Source organism: Nycticebus coucang, chromosome 16, assembly GCF_027406575.1.
Source record: "Nycticebus coucang isolate mNycCou1 chromosome 16, mNycCou1.pri, whole genome shotgun sequence".
NCBI lineage: Eukaryota > Metazoa > Chordata > Mammalia > Primates > Lorisidae > Nycticebus > Nycticebus coucang.
In genome coordinates this window covers 50,033,588-50,057,120 of record NC_069795.1, presented here as the reverse complement: position 1 = coordinate 50,057,120, position 23,533 = coordinate 50,033,588, and the positions used below count along the sequence as shown (strand labels likewise).

The following is a 23,533-nucleotide window of genomic DNA, read 5'->3' as shown; positions in this document are numbered from 1 at the left end:
CCTTGCAAATAGCTCTACCATGAGTTTGGTTTACTATTTCTATCCGATTTTATAGGTAAGGAAAGAGACAAAGTAAGTGGCTATAGTGAAAGATTTCAAATTTTTCTATCAAGGAGGGAAATTTACAAGACAGTATTTTTATTACAAAAACTAATTGTTTTGAATGTAGCTCTGTATTACTGAAGTACATAGATATAGTCAGTCTAGATATTTTATGTGTATACATATTATCCCCTAGGATAATCTAGAGTACATATGAATCTATCAGATTTCAACTAATAAATTCAGAATAGTTGGAAAAATCAGTGAGTTATACGTGAAACATTATTCTTGAATCGGCTGCTTGTTAAAGGCAAGGAGAGTGTTAGTAAAGAGCTTAGCTAGCTAGATTAGAATAAAGAAATTGTCTCTCTCCATCTGCTCTAATTAGCTTATCTCACCAGCTTTTACAGCATGCTGGTTATTTCAGAAAAGAAGTGAGAGCTACTTTGAAAGGACAAGCTTTTTCTTCATGCTAATTTATAATGGTTTTGGAGTGGTTGTCCATTCTTAAACATAAACTTTTAAATGTTAGGTCTTTCCTGTAAGGATTTATTATTGGAAGTTTCAAGGCTTTGGACATTCAATTAAGGATTTTGCCCTCTCCTTATTCCTTTGGTTTGGGCCCAAATGATTATGTTTCCTCTTTTTAGGAAGATTTCTCTGGGTATTTTGATACTTGTTCTGATAGAAGGAAACCTTCCATCTTTAACAGGTATTTAAAAGTCTACATTTGTTTTCATCTTTCTATATATCGGTAGTATATTCTCTTCAAAAATAGCATTATTTGATGTGATTGCTGTAGGAAATTGAATTCAAATACTACTTTGTAATCTGTGATATTGCTTCATTTAAACTTAAAATATATCTGATAATGTTGTTTTTCCTTCTTCATTCCTGTTCTAAGTCTTACTTCCTTTTATTTCTTATGTTGAAATTGGATGTGTACTTGGTTTCAGTAACAATCTTGAATTAAAGGAGTGGGAATTAAATGGAAGAAGAATGAATGCCTCCCTCCTCTCCTCCTTAGACACACATGCTTGTCTCTAACCTGCAGATGTAGCATGCCTCAGTTTTTCTTTGTTACTTTTTGTACCGTATCTTCACTCATCAGAGGAAGACTTGCTTATGCTTTCCCTCTGTAGCACAAACCTACTTATCTTTAGAGGAGATCCAAGAACCCAAGAGTGCAATTTCCTTTCTTCTGCCTGAAGAATCAACAGACCCTTCTCTATCTACTGAAAAGAAACAGCCTCTGGACGACAGAGAAGCTGAGAGACAGTGGTTACTCAGAAGGCGGAGATCTATTCTGTTTCCTAATGGAGTAAAAATCTGCCCTGAAGAAAGTGTTACAGAGGCTGTGGCAAACCATGTGAAGTATTTTAAAGTCCGAGGTAAGCAGACATCCAAATCCTTGTGCTCTATAATGAAGTTCAAATATAGTTCAATCACATTGTTGTATTGAAATTTGTGGTAATTTAGGTAGGGCTGAGCCAAATATTCTTTCTACTAGTTGTTAAAAAAAGGACTTGCTAAGAATATAGTATTAACTACAGAGAAAAGATTATTTTTATTTTAAAGTTTATTTTAAGAGAGGAAATGTTATAGATCTTTTTAAGCACTTCAAAAATACGAGTTCATGTTACTATATAAATTCATTACAGTTTTTACTTTATTACAGTAATTTACCTAAATATACCAACATAATGTATTTACTAAAGTATACTCACCTGCTTGCCCACTTATTTATTTTATATACACGAAAATATAATCAATTTCTATATTTTATAGCTTAGATATTCCACAGATTCCTGCAGGTTGTTCTCTAGTTGATATACTTAAAATTCTTACATCTAAAATTATGACACTTCTCACAATGGATCTTAAAGCAATACAAGTTGAATTTAATTTTGGTTCTTATTTAAATTGGTTCTTAATTAAACAGTATTATCCTTGATTTTATACTTTCTTGTTATGTGAATTTATTCTGTTTCTTTTATGTACCAACACTGCTTAATCGAACATAGTATATAATTTACATTTGGAGGATTCCCCAACTTTGTGTTTTGCTGCTCAAGAGCTAATAAAAAGCCTTAATATGAATAGGATGTTAATAAAGTGGAGATAGATAATGAAATGATTATGAAATCAAGCTTATCTATTCATGCATTTATTCATTCATTTATTCAACAAATGTTTTTTGAACCCCTACTATTTTCAAGGCATACCTGTCTGGGTTGTTACTTTATTGTTTTTATTTTCCTTTCATGTTCTTCTTCTTCTCCCTCACCAGAGCTTTTGAAATAAAGTAAAAGTTTTACTTCAATAAAATTTTAAATTTAATAGTAGATATTACATCTGTTTATGTATTTGATACTTTTGTTTGTTAAAGTGGTACAAGGTATTTGCAGCTCTTTTTTATGAGTGTGTTTATATTTCCTGATTGTATTTGGGAGCTATCAAACATTAGTAAACAGTAAACTTTCCTTTTCCTTTTTAAGTGGAATCCATAGACCTAACATTTTGTGTATAGGGCGTATGCCAGAAATGGAAAATTCCTAAAAGCATGGGAAGAGAATAAAGACACTGAATGTGAAGGAGAATTGAGTTGTTAATTTATCAAGATGTGATTTCTACTACCTGAATTTTTACTTTATATCATTATTATTATTATTCTTTTAATCATCTCAAAATTTCATTAAAAGCATTTGACAAAATTCACCACATTTTCATGATTAAAAATTCAAAATAGTATACATTCAAAAGTATACATCTAACATAATAAGGTCATGTAAACGAGCCCTCAGATACCATTGTACCCAACAGTGAAACAACTCCAGTGTTTCCTCTGCTATCAGGAACAAGACAAGGAAGCTTAACTTCTCCACTGTATTCAACATAGTCTCCATGTATGTGGCCTGCGCCCTACCCACTGAGCTACAGGCGCCACCAGGTTACAGATATTTAAAGTATTTCATTTTATTAGTTTTGAAAAATTTATCCTTTAAACCATCATTACAATTAAGATATCAATCATGAATTTTTTTTTTAGTAGAGACAGAGTCTCACTTTATCGCCCTCAATAGAGTGCCGTGGTGTCACACAGCTCACAGCAACCTCCAACTCCTGGGCTTAGGCGATTCTCGTGCCTCAGCCTCCCGAGTAGCTGGGACTACAGGTGCCCACCACAACGCCTGGCTATTTTTTTGTTGTTGCAGTTTGGCCGGGGCCGGGTTCGAACCCGCCACCGTTGGTATATGGGGCCGGTGCCCTATCTACTGAGCCACAGGCACTGCCCAAGATATCAATCACTTCTAAACATTTCCTCATGACTCTTTATAATCACTACCGCTTCATACCCTATTACTGAAGTGGTTTCTAATTTGCCTTCTCTATATATTAGCTTGCATTTTCTATACTTCTGTATATAAATTGAATCATATTATGTACCCTTCCTTTTTGGTTTGGTTTCTTTTACTCATTGTAATTATTTTGAAATTCATCCTTTTTTTGTGTGTATCAATAGTTTATCTTTTATTGTTGGGTAATATTCCATTTTGTGTATATAACATAATTTGAGATGTTTGGATTGTTTTCAATTTTGATTACAAAGAAAGAAATTTTGACCTTTTGGATAAAAGTTTTTGTGAGAAGATATTTTTATTTCTATTGAGAAACAATACTACTGCATCTGGGTTACATAATGGGTATATGTTTAACTTTTTAAGAAATTGTCAAACTTTCCTCCTGTGACTATACCATCAGCAGTGTCTTAGGATTCATTTCTTCACATCCTTGCAACAATTGGTAGGGTCAGTCTTTTTTAACTTTAGCTATTCTAGTGGTCTGTATCTTACTGTGATTTTAACTTGCATTTTTATAATGACTAGTAACTAATGATTTTGAACACCTTTTTACGTGCTTATTTGTCATTTGTGTATCTTTTTAGTAAAGAGTCTTTTTGAATATTTTGCCCATTTAAAAAAATGTGTTGTTTGTCATTAAGTTGTAAGGATTCTTAATGTATTCTAGGTACAAGTTCTTTGTCAAATATATTTTTTGCATATATTTTCTCCCAATCAGTCAGTGGCTTGTCTTTTTATTTTACTAATGAAATATTTTGAGGAGAAGTTTTAAATTTTGATAATGTCCAGTTTATCAGTTTTTGGGGGGTCATGCTTTTGGTGTTGGATCTATGTTGGCTTAATCCAAAATCACCAAGTATTTTCTTTTATATTTTTCTATAGAAGTTTCGTAGTTTTTAGATTTTATATTTTGGTCTATGATCTACTTTGAGTTAATTTTTATAGATAATATTTTGTAGATACTTTTTGCATATGCTTAGCCAATTGTTTCAGCACCATTTGTTAGAAAGATCATTCTTTCTTGCCTTTGCACCTTTGTTGAGAATTAGTCTTCTGTCTCTGATGGATCTATTTCTGTGCTCTGCATTCAGATTTGCTGATCTATTTGACTATTTTCATGCTAATACTATACTGTTTTTCTTACTATATAGTTTATAATGAGTCTTTGAATCAGATAATGTAAGTTCTTCATCTTTGTTGTTTTCAAATTTGCTTGGTTATGCTAAGACTTTTATATTCCATATAAATATTAGAATTAGCTTGCCAAATTCTATAAAAAGGGCTGCTGAGATTTTGATTGGGATTGTGTTGAGTCTAGATCACTTTGGGGAAAATTGTCATCTTAATAAAACAGGTTGTCTTTTCCAAAATGCTTGGGACCAGAAATATTTCAGGTTTTAATTTTTTTCAAAGTTTAGAACATTTGCATATACATGATGAGGTATCTTGGGGATGGGACCCAAGTCCAAATGTGAAATTATAGCCTGAACAGGATCTAATACAATATTCTTTTTTTTTTTACACTTCTACTAATTTCTTTTTTCATTTTATTATTTATTTATTCATTTTTAATTGCTTTTTATTTTTTATTTATTTTTTAAATTGTTTTTTATTAAATTGTAACTTTGTACATTGATGCATTTATGGGGTTCAGGGTACTACTTCAATATACAATGTAAAATGCTTACATAGAACTAAGTAACACATCCATCACAATTATACTCATTTCTTAATAGTTTTAAAATGTACCCTTGCATCATGCACATTTTTTCTTTTTTTAAGATTTCAGATTAACATGAAGGGTACAAATGACTAGGTTACAATGTTTGCATTTGTTAGGTAAAGTCCCTGATGTAGTGCACCCAGGAGCTGTGCCATATACCCTTACAGTGTACCCATTAGGTGGGAGCACAGCGATCCTCCTCCCTCTTCGCCTCTCCCCTCTCCCTACAATATTCTGGATTGTTTTATATATGAAACAAAGTTCATGTGTATTGAACCATTGTAGGTTTCACTATCTCAGTCACCCCAGTGGACGATCTGTGGTTATTTGGCGTCACTATTATTCCTGACTCTGAATTTATATGCCACCAATAAGCAGTTATTCTCTTATATTTATTCACCATAAGTACTTTACCGCTAAAAAATTAAACATAGCATTAATCCAGTGAAAAAATAATGTGTTCAGGTTAACTAAGCAGAACAGTATCATCACCAGAATACCTGTATCAGCTGTTAAATAATAGCAGCAACAATGGCAGCTTTTAGTCTCCCCTTCCGATGCTATGTTTTGATTAAAAGTTTACTGTATTTTATTTATGACTGATGTTGGTGCATTTGGCCTACACAGGTGCCATTTTATTACCCTTTGTGGTGTGTTGGTGGGAGAATCTGGGCATGGGAGGAAAAGATATATTGTTATCCTGAAGGAGACTGGGAGAGTCTGTTTTTGTGTGCCTGTCTTTTGACTGTGATCCATGCAGTAAGGACACAAATGGGAATGACTGTGCATGGCAGGGGTGGTCGAAGTCCTGATTTGGAGAATGTGGCACTTTCTAGTGAATCAGAGTGGGAAACAGCTTATGGAAGGTCTCAGGACCCCAAAGCTGGATCTAGCTCTATTTGTTTAAAACTCACTATGGTAGGGGTAGGTAGAGTCCTCAGGGATGAGGCCATTCACAGCCCAAACTTGACCCACACATGCAGTTGTCAGATTTAGCAAATATAAATGCAGGGCACTAAAGTAAATTTGGATTTGAGAGAAACTAAAAGTAATCTTTTTAGTTTATATGTCCTGTGCAATATCTGGGACACAGTACTATACAAATCTCAGTTTGATCTGCAGGTTTGTTAGAAAAATTATTCAATTTTCAAAAATCTCATTTTCTTTACCCTTGAAATACAAATAATAATATTATTTTTAATGGTCTTAGTGAATATTAGCTAAGACCATTAAGAATATTATTATTGTTATTTGCTAGGGCCATTGGATATCCCAAACTGATGTTAGTGTCATTGGTTAAGTGGAAGGAGCATACCAGTAACCAGCTTTGTTTAGTGGACAGATCTTGCAAATCTTTCATCAGATTTATTTATAAGGATTTCACAGTTTTTCATGCTATTGTTAGTGATAATTTTAAAAATTTAATTTCTGATTATTCCTTCCTAGTATATATATATATGTGTGTGTGTATATATATGTGTATGTATGTGTGTATATATATATACACCTACATAGCTGCATACCCAGCTGTCCATGTATAGATATATGTACTGTGGTGTTTGGCATCACTATTTTATATATATATATATATGTCTGTACATATATATACATGTACGGCTGATTTTTGTATATTGACCTGCAACTTTGCTGAACTCACTTATTAGTCCTAACAGCTTCTTGTATATTCCTAAGGGTTTTCTGGATAGATAATTATTTCATCTGGAAATGGAGTTTTACTGTTTCCATTTGTATGTCTTTTATTTCTTTTTCTAGCCTAATTGCTCCAAGGTTGACTGTTCCACAGGTTTTGGGCTCCACGATTCTGAAAGGAATATACATTACGCTAAAAAAAAGATAGCTCCATACTAGGTTCCTGGATTTCTATGTGTTAGAGAAGGCACACCGCCTGCGACCTAGTAAAAGGATTAAATATAGATTAAACCCTAGCATTTTCTTCTTCACAATGTTATCATCACATTTTCCCCTTCCCCTACCAGCTTACAGGGCAGTTGATCTCTTCAAGAAGAGAGAAATTTGTAGATTCATTATCCTCTCAAAAATAGAGTTCTTTTTTTTTTTTTTTATTGTTGGGGATTCATTGAGGGTACAATAAGCCAGGTTACACTGATTGCAATTGTTAGGTAAAGTCCCTCTTGCAATCATGTCTTGCCCCCATAAAGTGTGACACACACCAAGGCCCCACCCCCCTCCCTCCGTCCTTTTCAGCAGTTACTAAAGGCTGAATGAAAATTGTTTGGCAAGGATGAGAATTCTGAACAGGTCTAGCCATAGGCCAAATTAGCAAAGTATGTGGCCTTTGCTTGTAGTGGAGATTTGTCTGTCTTAGTACTTCCCCTGGAATCATGCTGATCTTGCTCTTGTCTGTCTATACGGCAGTGTTCTGTTTAAATGTCTCCTGTCTGAGCTGTGTGAATGCTCCAGACTGCCCCCAGTTCTCCTTCTCTATTAAATTATTCTGGATTCTATAATTCCATGTTAGTTATTAACTGGACCTTCTTGTTAGATAGCTCCCAACCAAAAGCCATTGGGTAAGTCAAGGTTGCATTAACTTTTCAGAGGGAATTGCATTTTTACAGCTTTTATTGAGATATAATTCACATATCATATAATTTTCTCAGTTGAAATACAAAATGTAGTGGTTTTATAGTATAATTACAGATACACTACATCACCACAGTCAGTTTAAGAATGTTTTCATCACCTCAAAAAGAAACTCCATGCCCTTTAGCTCTCATTCTATCAATTCTTTTATTGTTCTCCCACCTCTCACCAGGCCTCAGTAACCATTAATCTACTTTAAAATTTTTTTTAAATTTATTTATTCATTTTGACACAGAGTCTCACTCTGTCCCCCTCGAAAGAGTGCTAGGGCATCACAGCTCACAGCAACCTCAAACTCTTAGGCTCAAGTGATCCTCCTGCCTCAGCCTCCCAAGTAGCTTGGACTACAGGTACCCACCAAAACGCCCAGCTTTTTTTCAGAGACAGTGTCTCACTCTTGCCCAGGCTCATCTCCAACTCGTGAGCTCAGGCAATCTACCCACCTTTGTCTCCCTGAGTGCTAAGATTACAGGCGTGAGTCACTGCACCCAGCCTGATCTACTTTTTGTCTGTATAGAATGGCCTATTCTGGCTATATGATAAAAATGGATCATATAATACGTGGTCTTTTATGACTGGCTTATTTCGCTTTGCATATTATTTTCAAGGTTTATCAATGTTGTATGTGTATCAATACTTTATTCCATTTTACAGCCCAATAATAATAGTCTATCATATGAATATATCGCGTTAAGTTTACTCAGTTGCCAGTGAATGGCCATTTGGTTTGTTTTTATTTCTCTTAAGTACAAACCTGTGAGTAAAATTTCTTGCTCATAACCTTATGTTTAACTATATTAGGAATTACCAGACAGATGTCCAAGGTGGCTGTAACATTTTACATCCCTACTAGCAGTGTATGAGGGTTTTGATTTCTTTTCATCTTAGCCGGCATTATTTTCCTTTTATTTAGGATTGAGAAACATTTATTTATTTATTTATTTATTATTGTTAAATCATAGCTGTGTACATTAGTGCAATCAAGGGGTACAATGTGCGGGTTTCATATACAATCTGAAATATTCTCATCAAACTGTTCAACGTAGCCTTCATAGAATTTTCTTAGTTATTGTATGTAGGCATTTGTATTCTGCCTTTAGTAAGTTTCACCTGTACCCATTCTAAGATGCACAGTAGGTGTGGCCCCTCTTAACCCTCCCTTCACCCTTACCTCACCCTCCCTTCCCCTTCCTTGGCCCTTTCCCCATAGTCTTGTGCTATAGTTGGGTTATAGCCTTCATGTGAAAGCTATAATTTAGCTTCATAGTAGGGCTGAGTACATTGGATACTTTTTCTTCCATTCCTGAGATACTTTGCTAAGAAGAATATGTTCCCGCTCCATCCATGTAAACATGAAAGAGGTAAAGTCTCCATCATTCTTTAAGGATGCATAATATTCCATGGTATACATATACCACAATTTGCTAGTCCATTCGTGGGTTGATGGGCACTTGGGCTTCTTCCATGACTTAGCAATTATGAATTGGGCTGCAATAAACATTCCGGTACAGATGTCTTTGTTATCTTGTGACTTTTGGTCTTCTGGGTATAAACCTAGTAAAGGAATTATAGGATCGAATGGCAGGTCTATTTTTAGATCTCTAAGTATTCTCCAAACATCCTTCCAGAAGGAACATATTAGTGTGCATTCCCACCAGCAGTGTAGAAGTGTGCCCTTTTCTCCACATCCACGCCAACATCTCTGGTTTGGGGATTTTGTTATGTGGGCTACTCTTACTGGGGTTAGGTGATATCTCAAAGTAGTTTTGATTTGCATTTCTCTGATGATTAGGGATGATGAGCTTTTTTTCATGTGTTTGTAGATTGTGCGTCTGTCTTCTTTAGAGAAGTTTCTCTTCAAGTCCATTGCCCACCCTGAGATGGGATCACGTGTTCTTTTCTTGCTAATACGTTTGAGTTCTCTGTGGATTCTGGTTATTAGACCTTTATCGGAGGTATAATCTGCAAATATTTTCTCTCATTCTGAGGGCTGTCTGCTTGTTTTATTTACTATGCTCTTGGCTGTGCAGAAGCCTTTTAGTTTGATCAGGTCCCAGGAGTATAGTTTTGTTACTGCTTCAATTGCCTAGGGAGTCCTCCTCATAATATACTCACCCAGGCCGATTCCTTCAAGAGTTTTCCCTGCACTTTCTTCAAGTATTTTTATAGTTTCATGTCTTAAGTTTAAATATTTAATCCACTGAGAGTCTATCTTAGTTAATGGTGAAAGGTGTGGGTCCAGTTCAATCTTCTACAGGTTGCCAGCCAGCTCACCCAGCACCATTTGTTAAATAGGGAATCTTTTCCCCACTGAATGTTTTTAATTGGCTTGTCAAAGATCAAATAACGGTAAGTAGCTGGATTCATGTCTTGGTTCTCTGTTCTGTTCCAGACACCTACTTCTCTGTTTTTGTGCCAATACCATGCTGTTTTGATCACTATGGATTTATAGTACAGTCTCAGGTCTGGTAGTGTGATTCCTCCTGCTGTGTTTTTATTGCTGAGTAATGTTTTGGCTATTTGAGGTTTTTTTCTGATTCCATATAAAACGAACTATTATTTTTTCAAGATCTTTAAAATATGACAATGGAGCTTTAATAGGAGTTGCATTAAAATTATATATTGCTTTGGGTAGTACAGACATTTTAACAATGTTTATTCTTCCCAGCCATGAGCATGCTATGTTTTTCCATTTGTTAATATCTTCAGCTATTTATTTTCTTAAAGTTTCATAGTTCTCTTTGTAGAGATCTTTTATGTCCTTTTTTAGGTATACTCCCAAATATTTCATCTTCTTTGGCACTACTGTGATAGCAATAAAGTCCTTGACCTTTTCTTCGGCTTGGTTATCGTTGGTATATATAAAGGCTATAGATTTATGAGTGCTGATTTTGTAGCCTGAGACATTGCTTTATTCCTTGATCACTTCTAAAAGTTTTGTAGTAGAATCCCTGGTGTTTTCCAGATATATGATCATATCATCTGTGAAGAGTGAAAGTTTGATCTCTTCCGACCCTATGTGGATACCCTTGATCGCCTTTTCTTCCCTAATTGCAATGGCTAAAACTTCCATTACAATGTTAAAGGGCAATGGAGACAATGGGCAACCTTGCTTGGTTCCTGATCTAAGTGGAAATGATTTCAATTTAACTCCATTCAATATGATATTGGCTGTGGGTTTGCTGTAGATGGCCTCTATTAGTTTAAGAAATGTCCCTTCTATACCAGTTTTCTTAAGTGTTCTGATCATGAAGAGTTGCTGGATATTATCAAAAGCTTTTTCTGCGTCAATTGAAAGAATCATATGGTCCTTATTGTTTAGTTTGTTTATGTGCTGAATTACATTTATAGGTTTACGTATATTGAACCAGCCTTGAGACCCTGGGATAAATCCCACTTGGTCGTGGTGTATAATTCTTTTGATGTGTTGTTGGATTCTGTTAGGATCTTATTGAGTATTTTAGCATCAATATTCATTAGTTATATTGGTCTATAATTTTATTTTCTTCTTGGGTCTTTCCCTGGTTTGGGGATCAAGGTGATGTTTGCTTCGTAGAATGTGTTGGGTAATATTTCTTCTTTTTCTATATTTTGGAAGAGGTTTAGTAATATAGGTAGTTCTTCTTTAAAGGTTTGGTAGAATTCTGACGTAAAGCCATCTGGTCCTGGGCTTTTCTTTTTAGGGAGATTTTGTATAGTTGATGCTATTTCAGAACTTGATATAGGCCTGTTCAACATTTCCACTTCATTCTGGCTAAGTCTTGGTGGGTGGTGTAATTCCAGGTATTGGTCGATTTCTTTCAGATTTTGATATTTCTGAGAGTAGAGTTTCTTGTAGTATTCGTTAAGGATTTTTTGAATTTCTGAGGGGTCTGTTGTTATTTCATCGTTACCATTTCTAATTGATGAAATTAGAGATTTTACTCTTTTTTTCTGGTTAGGTTGGCCAAAGGTTTATCTATTTTATTGATCTTCTCAAAAAAACAACTTTTGGATTTATTGATCTGTTGTATAATTCTTTTGTTTTCAATTTCAGTTTATTCTGCTCTGATTTTGGTTATTTCTTTTCTTCTGCTGGGTTTGGGGTTGGAGTGTTCTTCCTTCTCCAGTTGCTTAAGATGTCCCATTAAGTTATGAACTTCCTCTCTTTGCGTTTTCTTGAGGAAGGCTTGCAGTGCTATAAATTTCCCTCTTAGGACTGCCTTTGCAGTATCCCAGAGGTTCTGGTAATTCGTGTCTTGATTGTTGTTTTGTTCCAATAATTTGGTGATTTCCTTCTTAATCTTGTCTATAACCCATCTATCCTTCAGCATAAGGTTGTTTAGCTTCCATGTTTTTGTATGGGTATGTAGGTTTCTGTTGTTATTGAGTTCAACTTTTATTCCATGATGGTCTGAGAAAATGCAAGGAATAATTTCTATTTTTTTAAATTTGGTGAGGTTAGATTTGTGGCCTAGGATGTGGTCAATTTTGGAGAATGTTCTGTGGGCTGATGAGAAGAATGTGTATTCAGTTTTGTTGGGATGAAATGTTCTGTAGATTTCTGTTATGTCCAGATGTTGAATGGTTAAGTTTAAGTCTAAAATTTTTTTGCTTAGCTTCTTTTTGGAGGATCTATCCAGCACTGCTAAAGGGGTGTTAAAATCTCCAACTACTATGGAACTGGAGGAAATCAAGTTGCTCATGTCTGTTAGAGTTTCTCTTATAAATCGAGGTGCATTCTGGTTGGGTGCATAAATATTAATAATTGAAATCTTGTCATATTGAGTGTTACCTTTAACAAATACGAAATGTCCATCCTTATCCTTCTTTATTTCAGTTGGTTTAAAGCCTATTGCATCTGCGAATAGGATTGCAATGCCTGCTTTTTTCTGCTTTCCATTTGCCTGGAGTATAGATGACCATCCCTTCACCTTGAGTCTAAATTTGTCTTTTAATGTAAGATGCGATTCTTGTATGCAGCAGATATCTGGCTCAAGTTCTGTATCCAGTCAGCCAACCTGTGCCTCTTTAGAGGACAATTTAAACCATTCACATTTGTTGAGAATATTGATAAGCCTTTCGAGAGTCTGGTGGACATTTTTTTGCGACTGTGGAAGTTGGAATTTGATCAAAACTTTCTGGTTGGGTTTACTTTTGTGGTGGAAGATTACGCTGGTCTTTATGGATCATAGATCTGAGACTATCCTGGAGAGCTGGTTTAGTTATGGCAATTTTCTTGAACATGTGAATGTCATTGAAGTATTTAATTTCTCCATCATAAATGAAACTCAGTTTAGCTGGGTACAGGATCCTCAGTTGAAAGTTATTTTGTTTTAGGAGATTAAAAGTCGATGACCATCCTCTTTTAGCTTGAAACGTTTCAGCAGAGAGTTCTGCAGTTATTCTGATATTCTTGCCCTTGTAGATGATGGTTTTCTTTCCTCTGGCTGCTTTCAAAATTTTCTCCTTCATATTAACTTTAGTGAAGTTGATTATGATGTGTCTGGGGGCATGTCTTATTTGTGTTGAGTCATGCTGGAGTTGTGACTGTCTGCTATCTGAATTTCAGAATCTCTTGGCATGTCTGGAAAGTTGTCCTTAATAATCTCCTGGAGAAAAGACTCTGTGCCTTGTGAAGCCACTTTGTCATTTGGAGAGCCCTATAAGACGAATATTGATTTTCTTCGCATTATCCCAGAGCTCTCTGAGAGAGTGATCTGTTTCTGCCTTCCATTTCTCTTCCTCTTTGAGAGTTTGGGAGCATTTGAAAGCTTTGTCTTCAATGTCAGAAATCCTTTCTTCTGCTTGCTCCATTCTGTTACTGAGGGATTCTACTGTATTCCTTAGATATTTGGGGGCTGCAGCTTCTTGTCTCAATGTGTCAAAATCTTTGGTCATTTGGTCTTTGCATTCGTTGAATTCTTGAGATATCTTTTGAGTTACTGCTTGGAATTCTAGTTCGATCTTATTTGGTATCCAGATTCTGAATTCGATTTCAGACATCTCAGCTATTAGTTTGTGCATGGGATCTTGTCTGTGTCTGCCCCATTGGTTCCTTGGGTGAGTTGATCTACTCTGATTATTCATATTGCCAGAGTTTTACTGTTGATTTCGCCTCATGATTGTTTTTCACCATTGCCTCTGGCTGTCCTCAGATTTGGGCAGGTGTTTCTCCAAGATTAAACCCCAGCAGGATCACGCTATTGTTGCTGGATCTTTGTAGGGAGTGGCCCTTTTAGTTCCTCTGGGGCTGCCCCAGCAGGGAGTTCTGGTTGTGGAAGCAGCTCCGGAGTGTGACACACCCGGAAACAGCAACAGGGCGGGAGGTGGTGCGCATGGTTCTGGGAGTGCCTAGTGACCAGTGACTTTGGCACAGACAGCCCAAAGCTCCAGCAGTCACTGGTCAGGAGAAGGGCTCTGTGCAGAGGTAGGGAGGGCTCCGGAGGGCACATGGCTACCAGAGTCCCTACACACGAGCAGGCCGGTGTGGAGGCATGAAGGGTACAGGAGGAAGAACGCAGGGTTGCCCTGCTCCCGCAGTTCTTAGTCAGGGCATGCGGAGGCCCAGGGGGCATGGGTCACAGGTCGGGGGTCATGGCGCAGCTCTTATGGAGGTCCTGGCAGCGCCAAGCCCAGGAGTTTGAGGTTTCTATGAGCTGTGATGCCATGGCACTCTACCCAGAGCAACAGCCCAAGTCCCCAGTGTGCCAAAACCGGTCTCACTCTGCCCCTGAGGGTTAAGGCTGTAAGGCTGCTCAGTCCCTGCCTTTAGGCTGCTTAGTCACTAGGTTACTAGCTCCTGCCCCCGATCTTTGCTCTGTGACACTGAGGGCGGAGCTTGCCAGGGCAGTTCTCTCAGAATGGCTCCCTCAGCCCATAGCCGAACACTATTAGCTCCGTCTAGCTCAGCAGCTCAGTCTGGGGCCCTAGACAATGCCCAAAGTTCTCCGCATCTCTGCTCAAGCTCTCCCCAAAGGCAGTTCAACTGAGTGCCAAGTCCAAAAACACCAAAACAGTTCATAAGTAAGGCCGTTCCGGTTTGCAGTCTCACTGTTGCTTATACTTACGGCTGCCAGCGGGATTATGTAGATCGGACACACGCAACCACTTGCCAATTTTCCACTGTTTTTGTCCTCCTCTTGGGGTCCAGAAGTCCCTTGCTGCCTCCCTGTATCCTCAAAGGGATGATTATAGGCAGATCCCACCAGCCAGAGATGCCTGGAGTCTTATCTCCCTAGGCTCACCGTGTCCTGTTCTAGGGAGGCTGTTACTTGGCCGCCATCTTGGATTGTCTACTTTCCTTTAAAAAAAAAATGGTTATAACCATTTTACTGCACGTCAAGTGGTACCTTGTGATTTTTATTTGCATTTAGATAATGATTAAATACATTAGGAATCTTCCTATGCTTGTTGGTCATTCATATATCTTTTTTTGAAATAAGTCTATTCAGATTCTTGTCTTTTTTTAGTTGTGCTATTTGTCTTTTTATTATTGAGTTGTAAGAGTCATTTATCTACTCTGGACATAATTTCTTATCAGATAAATGATTTAAAAGTATCCTGTTCTGTGGCTTGTTTCTTCACTTCCCTGGGTCTTTTATGCACAAGTTTTTATTTTGATGAAGTCAAATTTATCTATTTTTTTTGGTGTGCCTTTTGTGTCATAACTAAGAATCAATTGCCAAATCTGAAGTCATAACATTTACTCCTATGTTTTCTTCTAAGGGTTTTATGGTTTTAGCATATACATTTAAGTCTTTGAAATACGTTGAGTTAATTTTTTGTATATGATGTAAGTGTCCAAATTTATTTTTCTTTTGTATGTGATCCACTTGTCTCAGCACCATTTATTGAAAAAAATGATTCTTTTTCCATTGAGTAGTCTTAGCATTCTTTCTGAAGATTACTTGACCAGAGACGCATGATTTCTTTCTGGACTCAAAATTCTATTCCATTGATTTATACGTCTGTTCTTCTGCCTGTACCACACTGTTTTAATTTCTGAGGGGAGTATAAATTATCTTCAAATCTGAAAAGTTTATACATACAGAAGAGCTTTGACAGAGGATTATACCTGCATCCCACCAGAAAGGACCTATGGGCAAGAGGGTCTCAGGGGAATATGAATGAATCAGTCCATGATCATTGTGAGAATCCTCAGAACATGTTAGCTTTTTATAAAAATGTCTCTTTGTCCATTTTTCAGTGTGCCAGGAGGCTGTCTGGGAAGCCTTCAGAACTTTTTGGAATCGACTTCCTGGGCGTGAGGAGTATCATTACTGGATGAATTTGTGTGAGGATGGAACAACCAGTATATTTGAGATTGGCACAAATTTTAGTCAGTCTGTGGAACATAGAAGCTTAATTATGAAGGTAAGTGTCATAATAAGGGAAAGAATTGCTGAACTGTTGTAGGAATTTGTATACAGCTAAGGCCTAAGAAAAAGCAAGGGGCAAATCCTTGTATTATTCTTTTTTTTGGCAGTTTTTGGCCAGGGCTGGGTTTGAACCCACCACCTCTGGCATATGGAGCCAGTGCCCTACTCTTTTGACCCACAGACGCTGCCCCCTTGTATTATTATTTTTTGTTGAATGGGGCTATCCAAGTGAGCTGCCCTAGGGCATGGCCTAGACTTTTATTCCTAGCTCTGGCCTTTATAGTAAACATTGTTAACCAAGATAAAGACCTCAACCTTGTTTATAAGTGTAAATATTTAGAAATAACATTCAGCAAAGGTTTAGGCTAAGAATATAAATCTGTGAGAGTCAAACATTTTTGACAAAGTTTTACATGTTCAGAGTGGTACCAAAAACTCTGATTTAATGAGGTATAAATATGATTCTAATAAATTACTTTTCTTATTTTTCTTGTTTTAGACATTGATTTACTCTCAAGAAATGATAAATAAGCATGCATATTGGGCAGCACCTGTGGCTCAGTGGGTAGGGCGCCGGCCCCATATACTGAGGGTGGCAGGTTCGAAACAGGCCCTGGCCAAACTGCAACAAAAAAATAGCCAGGTGTTGTGGCGGGCACCTGTAATCCCAGCCACTTGGGAGGCTGAGGCAAGAGACTCACTTAAGCCCAGGAGTTGGAGGCTACTGTGAGCGGTGAAGCCACAACACTCTACTGAGGGTGATAAAATGAGACTATGTCTCTAAAAAAAAAAATAAATAAATAAAAAATAAGCATGCATATATACAAATTACCTGCCAAACTTTCCTTTTTCACCTGACATGCATGTATTCATGGCAAGGAAATTGAAATATTCAGATATGTGTACATATGGCAAATTGTTCATGCTGTCTTATATTCTCTGTGTCTCCCTGCCCTCCTGTTCAGGTCATATATATCCTCACCTCTGAAGAAACATCCCTTGTTACCCTTAGCCTAGCAGATTTAGCTTCCATAATTCTTTGATCTCTCCTTTTATCTCCCCCCCACACTTTTTTTTGGAGACAGAGTCTCATTATGTTGTCCTTGGCGGAGTGCCATGGTGTCACAGCTCACAGCAACCTCCAACTCTTGGGCTTAAGTGATTCTCTTGCCTCAGCCTCACACAACGCCCTACCACGACGCCCAGCTATTTTTTGGTTGTAGTTGTCATTGTTGTTTGGCAGGCCTAGTCTGGGTTCGAACCCGCCAGCTCCGGTGTATGCGGCTGGTGCCCTAGCTGCTGAGCTACAGGTGCTGAGCCCAATTCTTTGATCTCTCATAATTTTTTTTTATTCTTTAATATTTTACTTTTAAAATTTTATTGTTATTAACTACATATGTGACTAATTCCTCTACTAGTCTATAACTCAAAGGGCAAGGATTATGTCATTTCTTCATTTTTTCATTTCTAAGATATAGTAAATATGCAATAGATACTTGTTAAAGGTTAAAAGCGATAACCACATTGTCTTTTTCTTACTTGCTATACAACATAAGCTTTATAAATGTTATTTTGTTCTAAGTATCATATACCTTACAGGAACTGAGTTACTGACTGAATAACTCTGAGTTATTTTGAGTCTAATCAATCAGATAGTAACAAGTAATAAAATATATCATCCTATTCTTTCTGTTTTAAATTTTATTTATAGTAGAGGCAATGTTGTTATTTTCTTTTAATATTTAGTCCTACAGAGGGATGATTTCATTAAGTGGGGGCAAGTTGGAGAGAGAAGGATGATCTAATAAACATGGGTGGACCAAAGATAAATTTTGCAGGGTAATAAGCATTTTGAAATTGTGGAGGTTTTGCATGTTTTGAAATTAACTCTACTTTTAGAGTTGTCTCTAAAAGTCGTGTCTAAAAGTTTGTCTCTTTAGACTTTTAGGGCTGATTCAACAGTTTTGAATTTTAAATTGAATATGTTTTCTCCGTCAGATTTTTATGTGCTCAATATTGATAATAAAAGCTACCATTTATTCAGTATCTAGGATTACCTGGCCATATATTAAGCTCATTAAAAACATTATATCTAATAAATAGCGAGCATAGAAGGAGGTGGTAAGGTCCCCATTTTACAGATAAGGACATCAGAGCTTATTAAATTCTTTATCCTATATCACAAAAGCAGATGTGATAGAGTTTAAATACAAACCCATTTCTCTTTTGCAAAATTCATGTTCTTTCCCCCATACCATTGGGCCTCCCTTCTCAATCATTACCAATTTTACAAATGGCAATGGTTAACATGGAACTCAAAGGAAAACATATACACATGCATATATATTTATGCTTATAACACATAGTCTATCTCATTTTTTTTTTCTTTTTTTGAGACAGAGTCTCACTTTGTCACCTTGGGTAAAGTGCCCAAGGCATCACAGCTCACAGCAACCTCAAACTCTTGGGCTTAAGCAATTCTCTTGCATCAGCCTCCCAAGTGGCTGGGACTACCGGTGCCTGCCACAACGCCCAGCTATTTTTTTGTTGTAGTTGTTGTTGTTTAGCAGGCCTGGGCTGAGTTCAAACCTGCCAGCCCCAGTGTATGTGAAAAGTGCCCTACCCACTGAGCTGCAGGCACTACCCAACATAGTCTATCTCATTTGTGCCCACAATACAGGATCAGCTGTTAGAGCAGCAAATATATATAATAAGTTAGTGTTGCTATTACAACAGAGTCCGGGGATGTTACATTGGAATGTTTCTCTTACAAGTGGAACTTTTAGTAAGTTTAGATTTGAAGGCATAGAAAATACACTTTCAATGATTTTTAGTAGAACAGGCAAAGGGGATGATGTGTTGCCTGGAGAAATTCTTAAATGGTAACTATAGGTTAGTTAAATGAAGATGAATAGGAGATGGACATTCCAGGCAGAGAGGACAGCATGAGCCAGCTGTTTATAGGGAATAGTGTGGGCAGTATGCCAGAAGGGTAGATTAGACATGACAGGAGTTCAGACTAGAAAAGTAGATAATAAGCTTGGATTTGACTCTGTAGATGATAGAAAACCATTGAAGGGTTGCGAGTAGGTAAATCATAGGGCTGATTCGATAGTTTTAAATTTTAAAAAGGTCATTATGGCTTCCACACGCCATTTGTTGGATTACAGGGGATAAGACTAGAGTAGAGCGACCAGGTAGGGTGTTGCTTTAGTATCCCAGGCCTAAGATGATGAGGGTCCTAACCAGACAATGGGATAGAGAAAGGGAATTTGAGAGACTTAAGTAGGAACAAGATTTGGCTCTGATTGATTAGATAGGAGTGGTAAACAGTGAAGCAATGGCTCAGGAAGCCTTTCAGTTTCTAGCTTGGGTGACTACAGCTGAGAACTGAGGCAGAAAAGTAGGTTTGTAGATTAGCAGGGATAATGAATTCACTTTGAATGTGTTCATTTGAACTTCCTGTGTGAAATGTGAATTGCTCATTAATTTGAAGCCAATGCTTATTTACCATTCCAGAATCCTAGGACCCTTAAGAATGATGCTAAATCTTCTTTGCCTGTGCTCTTTAAATGGCACAACAAAAATTGGATGATAGTACATCTGTTTACAGCATAATTTACGGAATCTTTTAACCCCTCTGTTGAGCCATGCTGCTCAGAAGAAAAGATTTCTTTCAAAACATCACTGCTCATTGAGAATTTGCCTAGTCACTCAAGTCCAGTAGAGACATAAAGGAGATTAATATTGTTTTCTTGACGGCTAGCATAATATCCATTCTGTAGACCAATGAGTAATTTTGATTTTCAAGTGTTTTTTAGAAATTGTTTTCATAAGGCTAAAGCTGCTGTAGATAGTGAACTTTCTGATGGAACTGGGAAAAATAAATTGAAAGCCTTCTGGAAAGTATTTATCATTCTAGATGGAATTAAGAACATTTTTGACTCGTGGAAGGAGATCACAATATCAACGTTAATAGCAGTTTGGAAGGAGTTGATTCCAACCCTCATGGATAACTTGAATGGGTTCCCACCTTCAGTGGAGGAAGTAACTGCAGATGTGGTAGAAATAGCAAGAGAACTAGAATTAGACGTGTAGCTTAAAGATGGGGCTGAGATGCTGTAATCTCATGACCAAACATGAACAGATGAATGAGCAAAGAAATGGTTTCTTGAGATAGAATAAACTCTTGATGAAGATGCTATGAACGTTGTTGAAACAACAGCAAAGAATTTAGAATGTTACATAAATTTGTTTGGTAAAATAGTGGCATGGGGTGAGAGGATTGATTCCAATTTTGAAAGTTCTACTGTGGGTAATGCCATCAAATAGTATAGCATGCTACAGAGAAATCTTTCATGAAAGGAAGTGGCAATTGATGCAACAAACTTCATTGTAGTCTGAGACTAGAAATTGCCATATCCAGCCTTCGGCAACCACCAACCCCCGTGATCAGTGAGTAGCCATTATCATTGAGGTAAGACCCTCAACCAGCAAAAGTAATGATGACTTGCTGAAGGTGCAAATGGTTGTCAGCATTTTTTTGAGCAATAAAGTTTTTTTTTTCTATTTTTAAAAAGTTTAAAAAATAGATTTATGGGGTAAAAGAATTAGATTATTTTTTAATTAAGGCATGTACTTTTTTCTTTAGATATAATGCTATTATACACTTAACAGACTATAGTGTAAATGTAACTCTTATATGCACTGAAAAACAAAAATTTGAGTAACTTGCTTTATTGCAATGTTCACTTTATTGTGTTTCATTTGGTTTGGAGCTGAACCTGCAGTATATTGGGGGAATAACTGTAATTGCAATTGTGAGAGTGGCTGAGATTATTTTGAGAGAGTAGAGTAAGAAGATCAGTGAATCACTTGTAAATACATTGAGAGGTATTTAAAGTAACAGTCTCTCTGTTTTACAGATGAGGAAATAGAGGCCTGGCATCAGAGAGACTTTGGTATTTGCTCGTATAGCTAAGGAGAGGAAACTGGAGTTTGAAACTAGGTTTCCTGATTCCACCCTTAGTGTTCTTTTCATCATGTTGGTTTCAAAATAAAACCACTAATACAGAGAAAACATGCATACAATTTGCTTATTTGCTTTGGAAGGCCCCTGAGCAATAATCCAAATATTGATATGTCTTTTTGTCTGAGTTCTGTAAAACAGTTTTTTTTTTTTTTTTTTGGTTTTTGGCCAGGGCTGGGTTTGAACCTGCCACCTCTGGCATATGGGACCGGTGCCCTACTCCTTGAGCCACAGGCACCGCCCAGAAACAGTTTTAATAGTTATTTTCTCCACATTTATGTAGTTCTAGAATGAGAGTTACTATAAATACATTAGATCACAAAATTTATTTATTGTACGTTCGTTCATGGCAGGTTTGTTGTGTGACCGGAGACGCGAACGAACAGCAGCTTTGCCGTGGGTGTAAACTCGCTCCTGTATTATTAAGTCAAGAAACAGACTACATAGGATGGGATGGCGTGTAGTGAGATTCTTTATTCAGGGTTTTGATTTTATACCTTTCTAGTCACGTACACACTTAATCTATCATCTGTTAGTTTCACCATTGCCTCATTTTACCTATCTGAAATTAACTTGAAAGGAAATATCCTGTTACCATATCAACAAAATCACTTTTGTAGTAAACATCTTCTTCTAGACACTGACTAATCTCTGGGCAGGTATCTAAATAAAGAGCACAAAGAAGAAAGTAGCCACAGGGGAACAGAGGTAATGGAAGAGTATCTTCAAGTGTTCACTCAGTTTACTCAGTATGAAGTAATGACTGTGTCTTTTCCTCAGGGCAGAGCACCTATAGACCTCTGACAATATGTTTTTAACATACATCAACCCTCTGGCCCGTATCTCTGAGGAAAGGGTGGCATGCCCTTTGATCTCAGGCTTCACGGGGTGCACAGCTTCAGAGAATGGGCTTGTGGAATTTTTAACTCCAAGGAAGCCAACTCTGCGTGTGTACTGGGGAGGCCAAGGTCCCTTAAGCCTCTGGAAAAAAAGCAAGCCATTTTAAACTCACACTGAATTCACTTTGTGTGCTTGATGTAGGATATGTTTATTTCTAAATATTATCCTACAAGGTTTATGTAAAACTCCACCAATCTGTAACTTGTTGACCGTGTTGCAATGATAAGCAGGTAAAGTCTGTAGATCTGTGCCCATTAAGAGAGAGCACAGAGGCTCAGCTCCTGTAGCTCAAGCTGCTAAGGCTCCGGACACATACACCAGAGCTGGCGGGTTCAAATCCAGCCCAGGGCCCGCCAAACAACAATGACAATTACAACCAAAAAAATAGGGGGTTGTGGCAGGCGCCTGTAGTCCTGGCTACTTGGGAGGCTGAGGCAAGAGAATTGCTTAAACCCAGGAGTTGGAGGTTGCTGTGAGCTGTGATGTCAGGGAACTCTACTGAGGGTGACAGCTTGAGGCTCTGCCTCAAACAAAAAAAAAAAAAAAAAAGAGAGAGAGAGAGCACAGAAACTTTGGGGCACAAAAACAGAGACTGAATATTGAGCCACTCTCAGTTACAAAACAAACTTGGCATGTTAGTACTTGGTTTTATAATTTGTCTAACCTTAGAGATTGGTAACATAGATTCTACCATGATAGGACAGTAGAGTTCTCTATGGAATAAATTTTATTTACTACTAAATAACTTGTTAACTCAGTCATTTTTATATCTTTGTTTTCCTTAGAAACTGACTGATGCAGATGAAACTGTAAGTAGGTGAGTGTCTCTTTTTCCCTAAGTTCATGTTTGGCAACATAGATGCGTCACACCTAATTCAAGACTCACCCCAAATTTAATGATGTGTTTCTATTTTCTTGCTATTTCCTGCAATGACCAGGCCTGTGGCTAAGTTCCAAATATTTTTTCTCACCTTCAGGCCACCTCCCTTTCTAGACTGCCCTGTAGCCACTGTGCTGTTTACTGTCTGACTTTATCAAGAGGCAGAACTTTTCCTCTGTCGGATAAGAAAACAGGTCTATAGTTTATACAGAATCATCTACTGTTGTTGAGGTTTAAAGGCTAGGGATGAAATTATTCTGAAATGGTACACCATAGTGGAGGATAGTTTATTATTAATAAAAGGATGGGAGGTAGTATGCATCAATTTCTTGACTATTAATGTTTACAGTCTTGAAATATAGGAAAAGCACAACCTTGATGAATCCATCAGTGTCATTGTCGTGACTGTTGGCTCTATTGACCTTTAGGCTTAGGGCTAAGGCCATGTCTGGCTCCTAGGCAGTAGTAGTATATAGTAGATCACAGAAAGTGTGGGATTTCACGTTTATAGGGATTTACCCAATACTATCCACCCTCGGAATATCTACATTGTGGGGGTGGTTGCATAGGAAAGTACCATTAGGGCATGCAATCTAGATCAAAGTCCAGAATTTG

General features: G+C 37.2%; 1 protein-coding gene across 1 annotated transcript in view; it reads left to right on the top strand.

The window, feature by feature from the left end:
- The first annotated feature begins 450 nt into the window (after nt 1-450).
- IMPG2 (interphotoreceptor matrix proteoglycan 2) overlaps nt 451-23,533 on the top strand; it is a 108,484-nt gene continuing 85,401 nt past the window's right edge. Inside the window, exons 1-4 of the mRNA XM_053565260.1 lie at nt 451-754; nt 1,185-1,433; nt 15,938-16,104; nt 22,824-22,855. Of these exons, the coding sequence (XP_053421235.1) occupies nt 670-754; nt 1,185-1,433; nt 15,938-16,104; nt 22,824-22,855 (533 nt within the window). The 5' untranslated portion in view covers nt 451-669. The remainder of the gene's footprint in view (nt 755-1,184; nt 1,434-15,937; nt 16,105-22,823; nt 22,856-23,533) is intronic.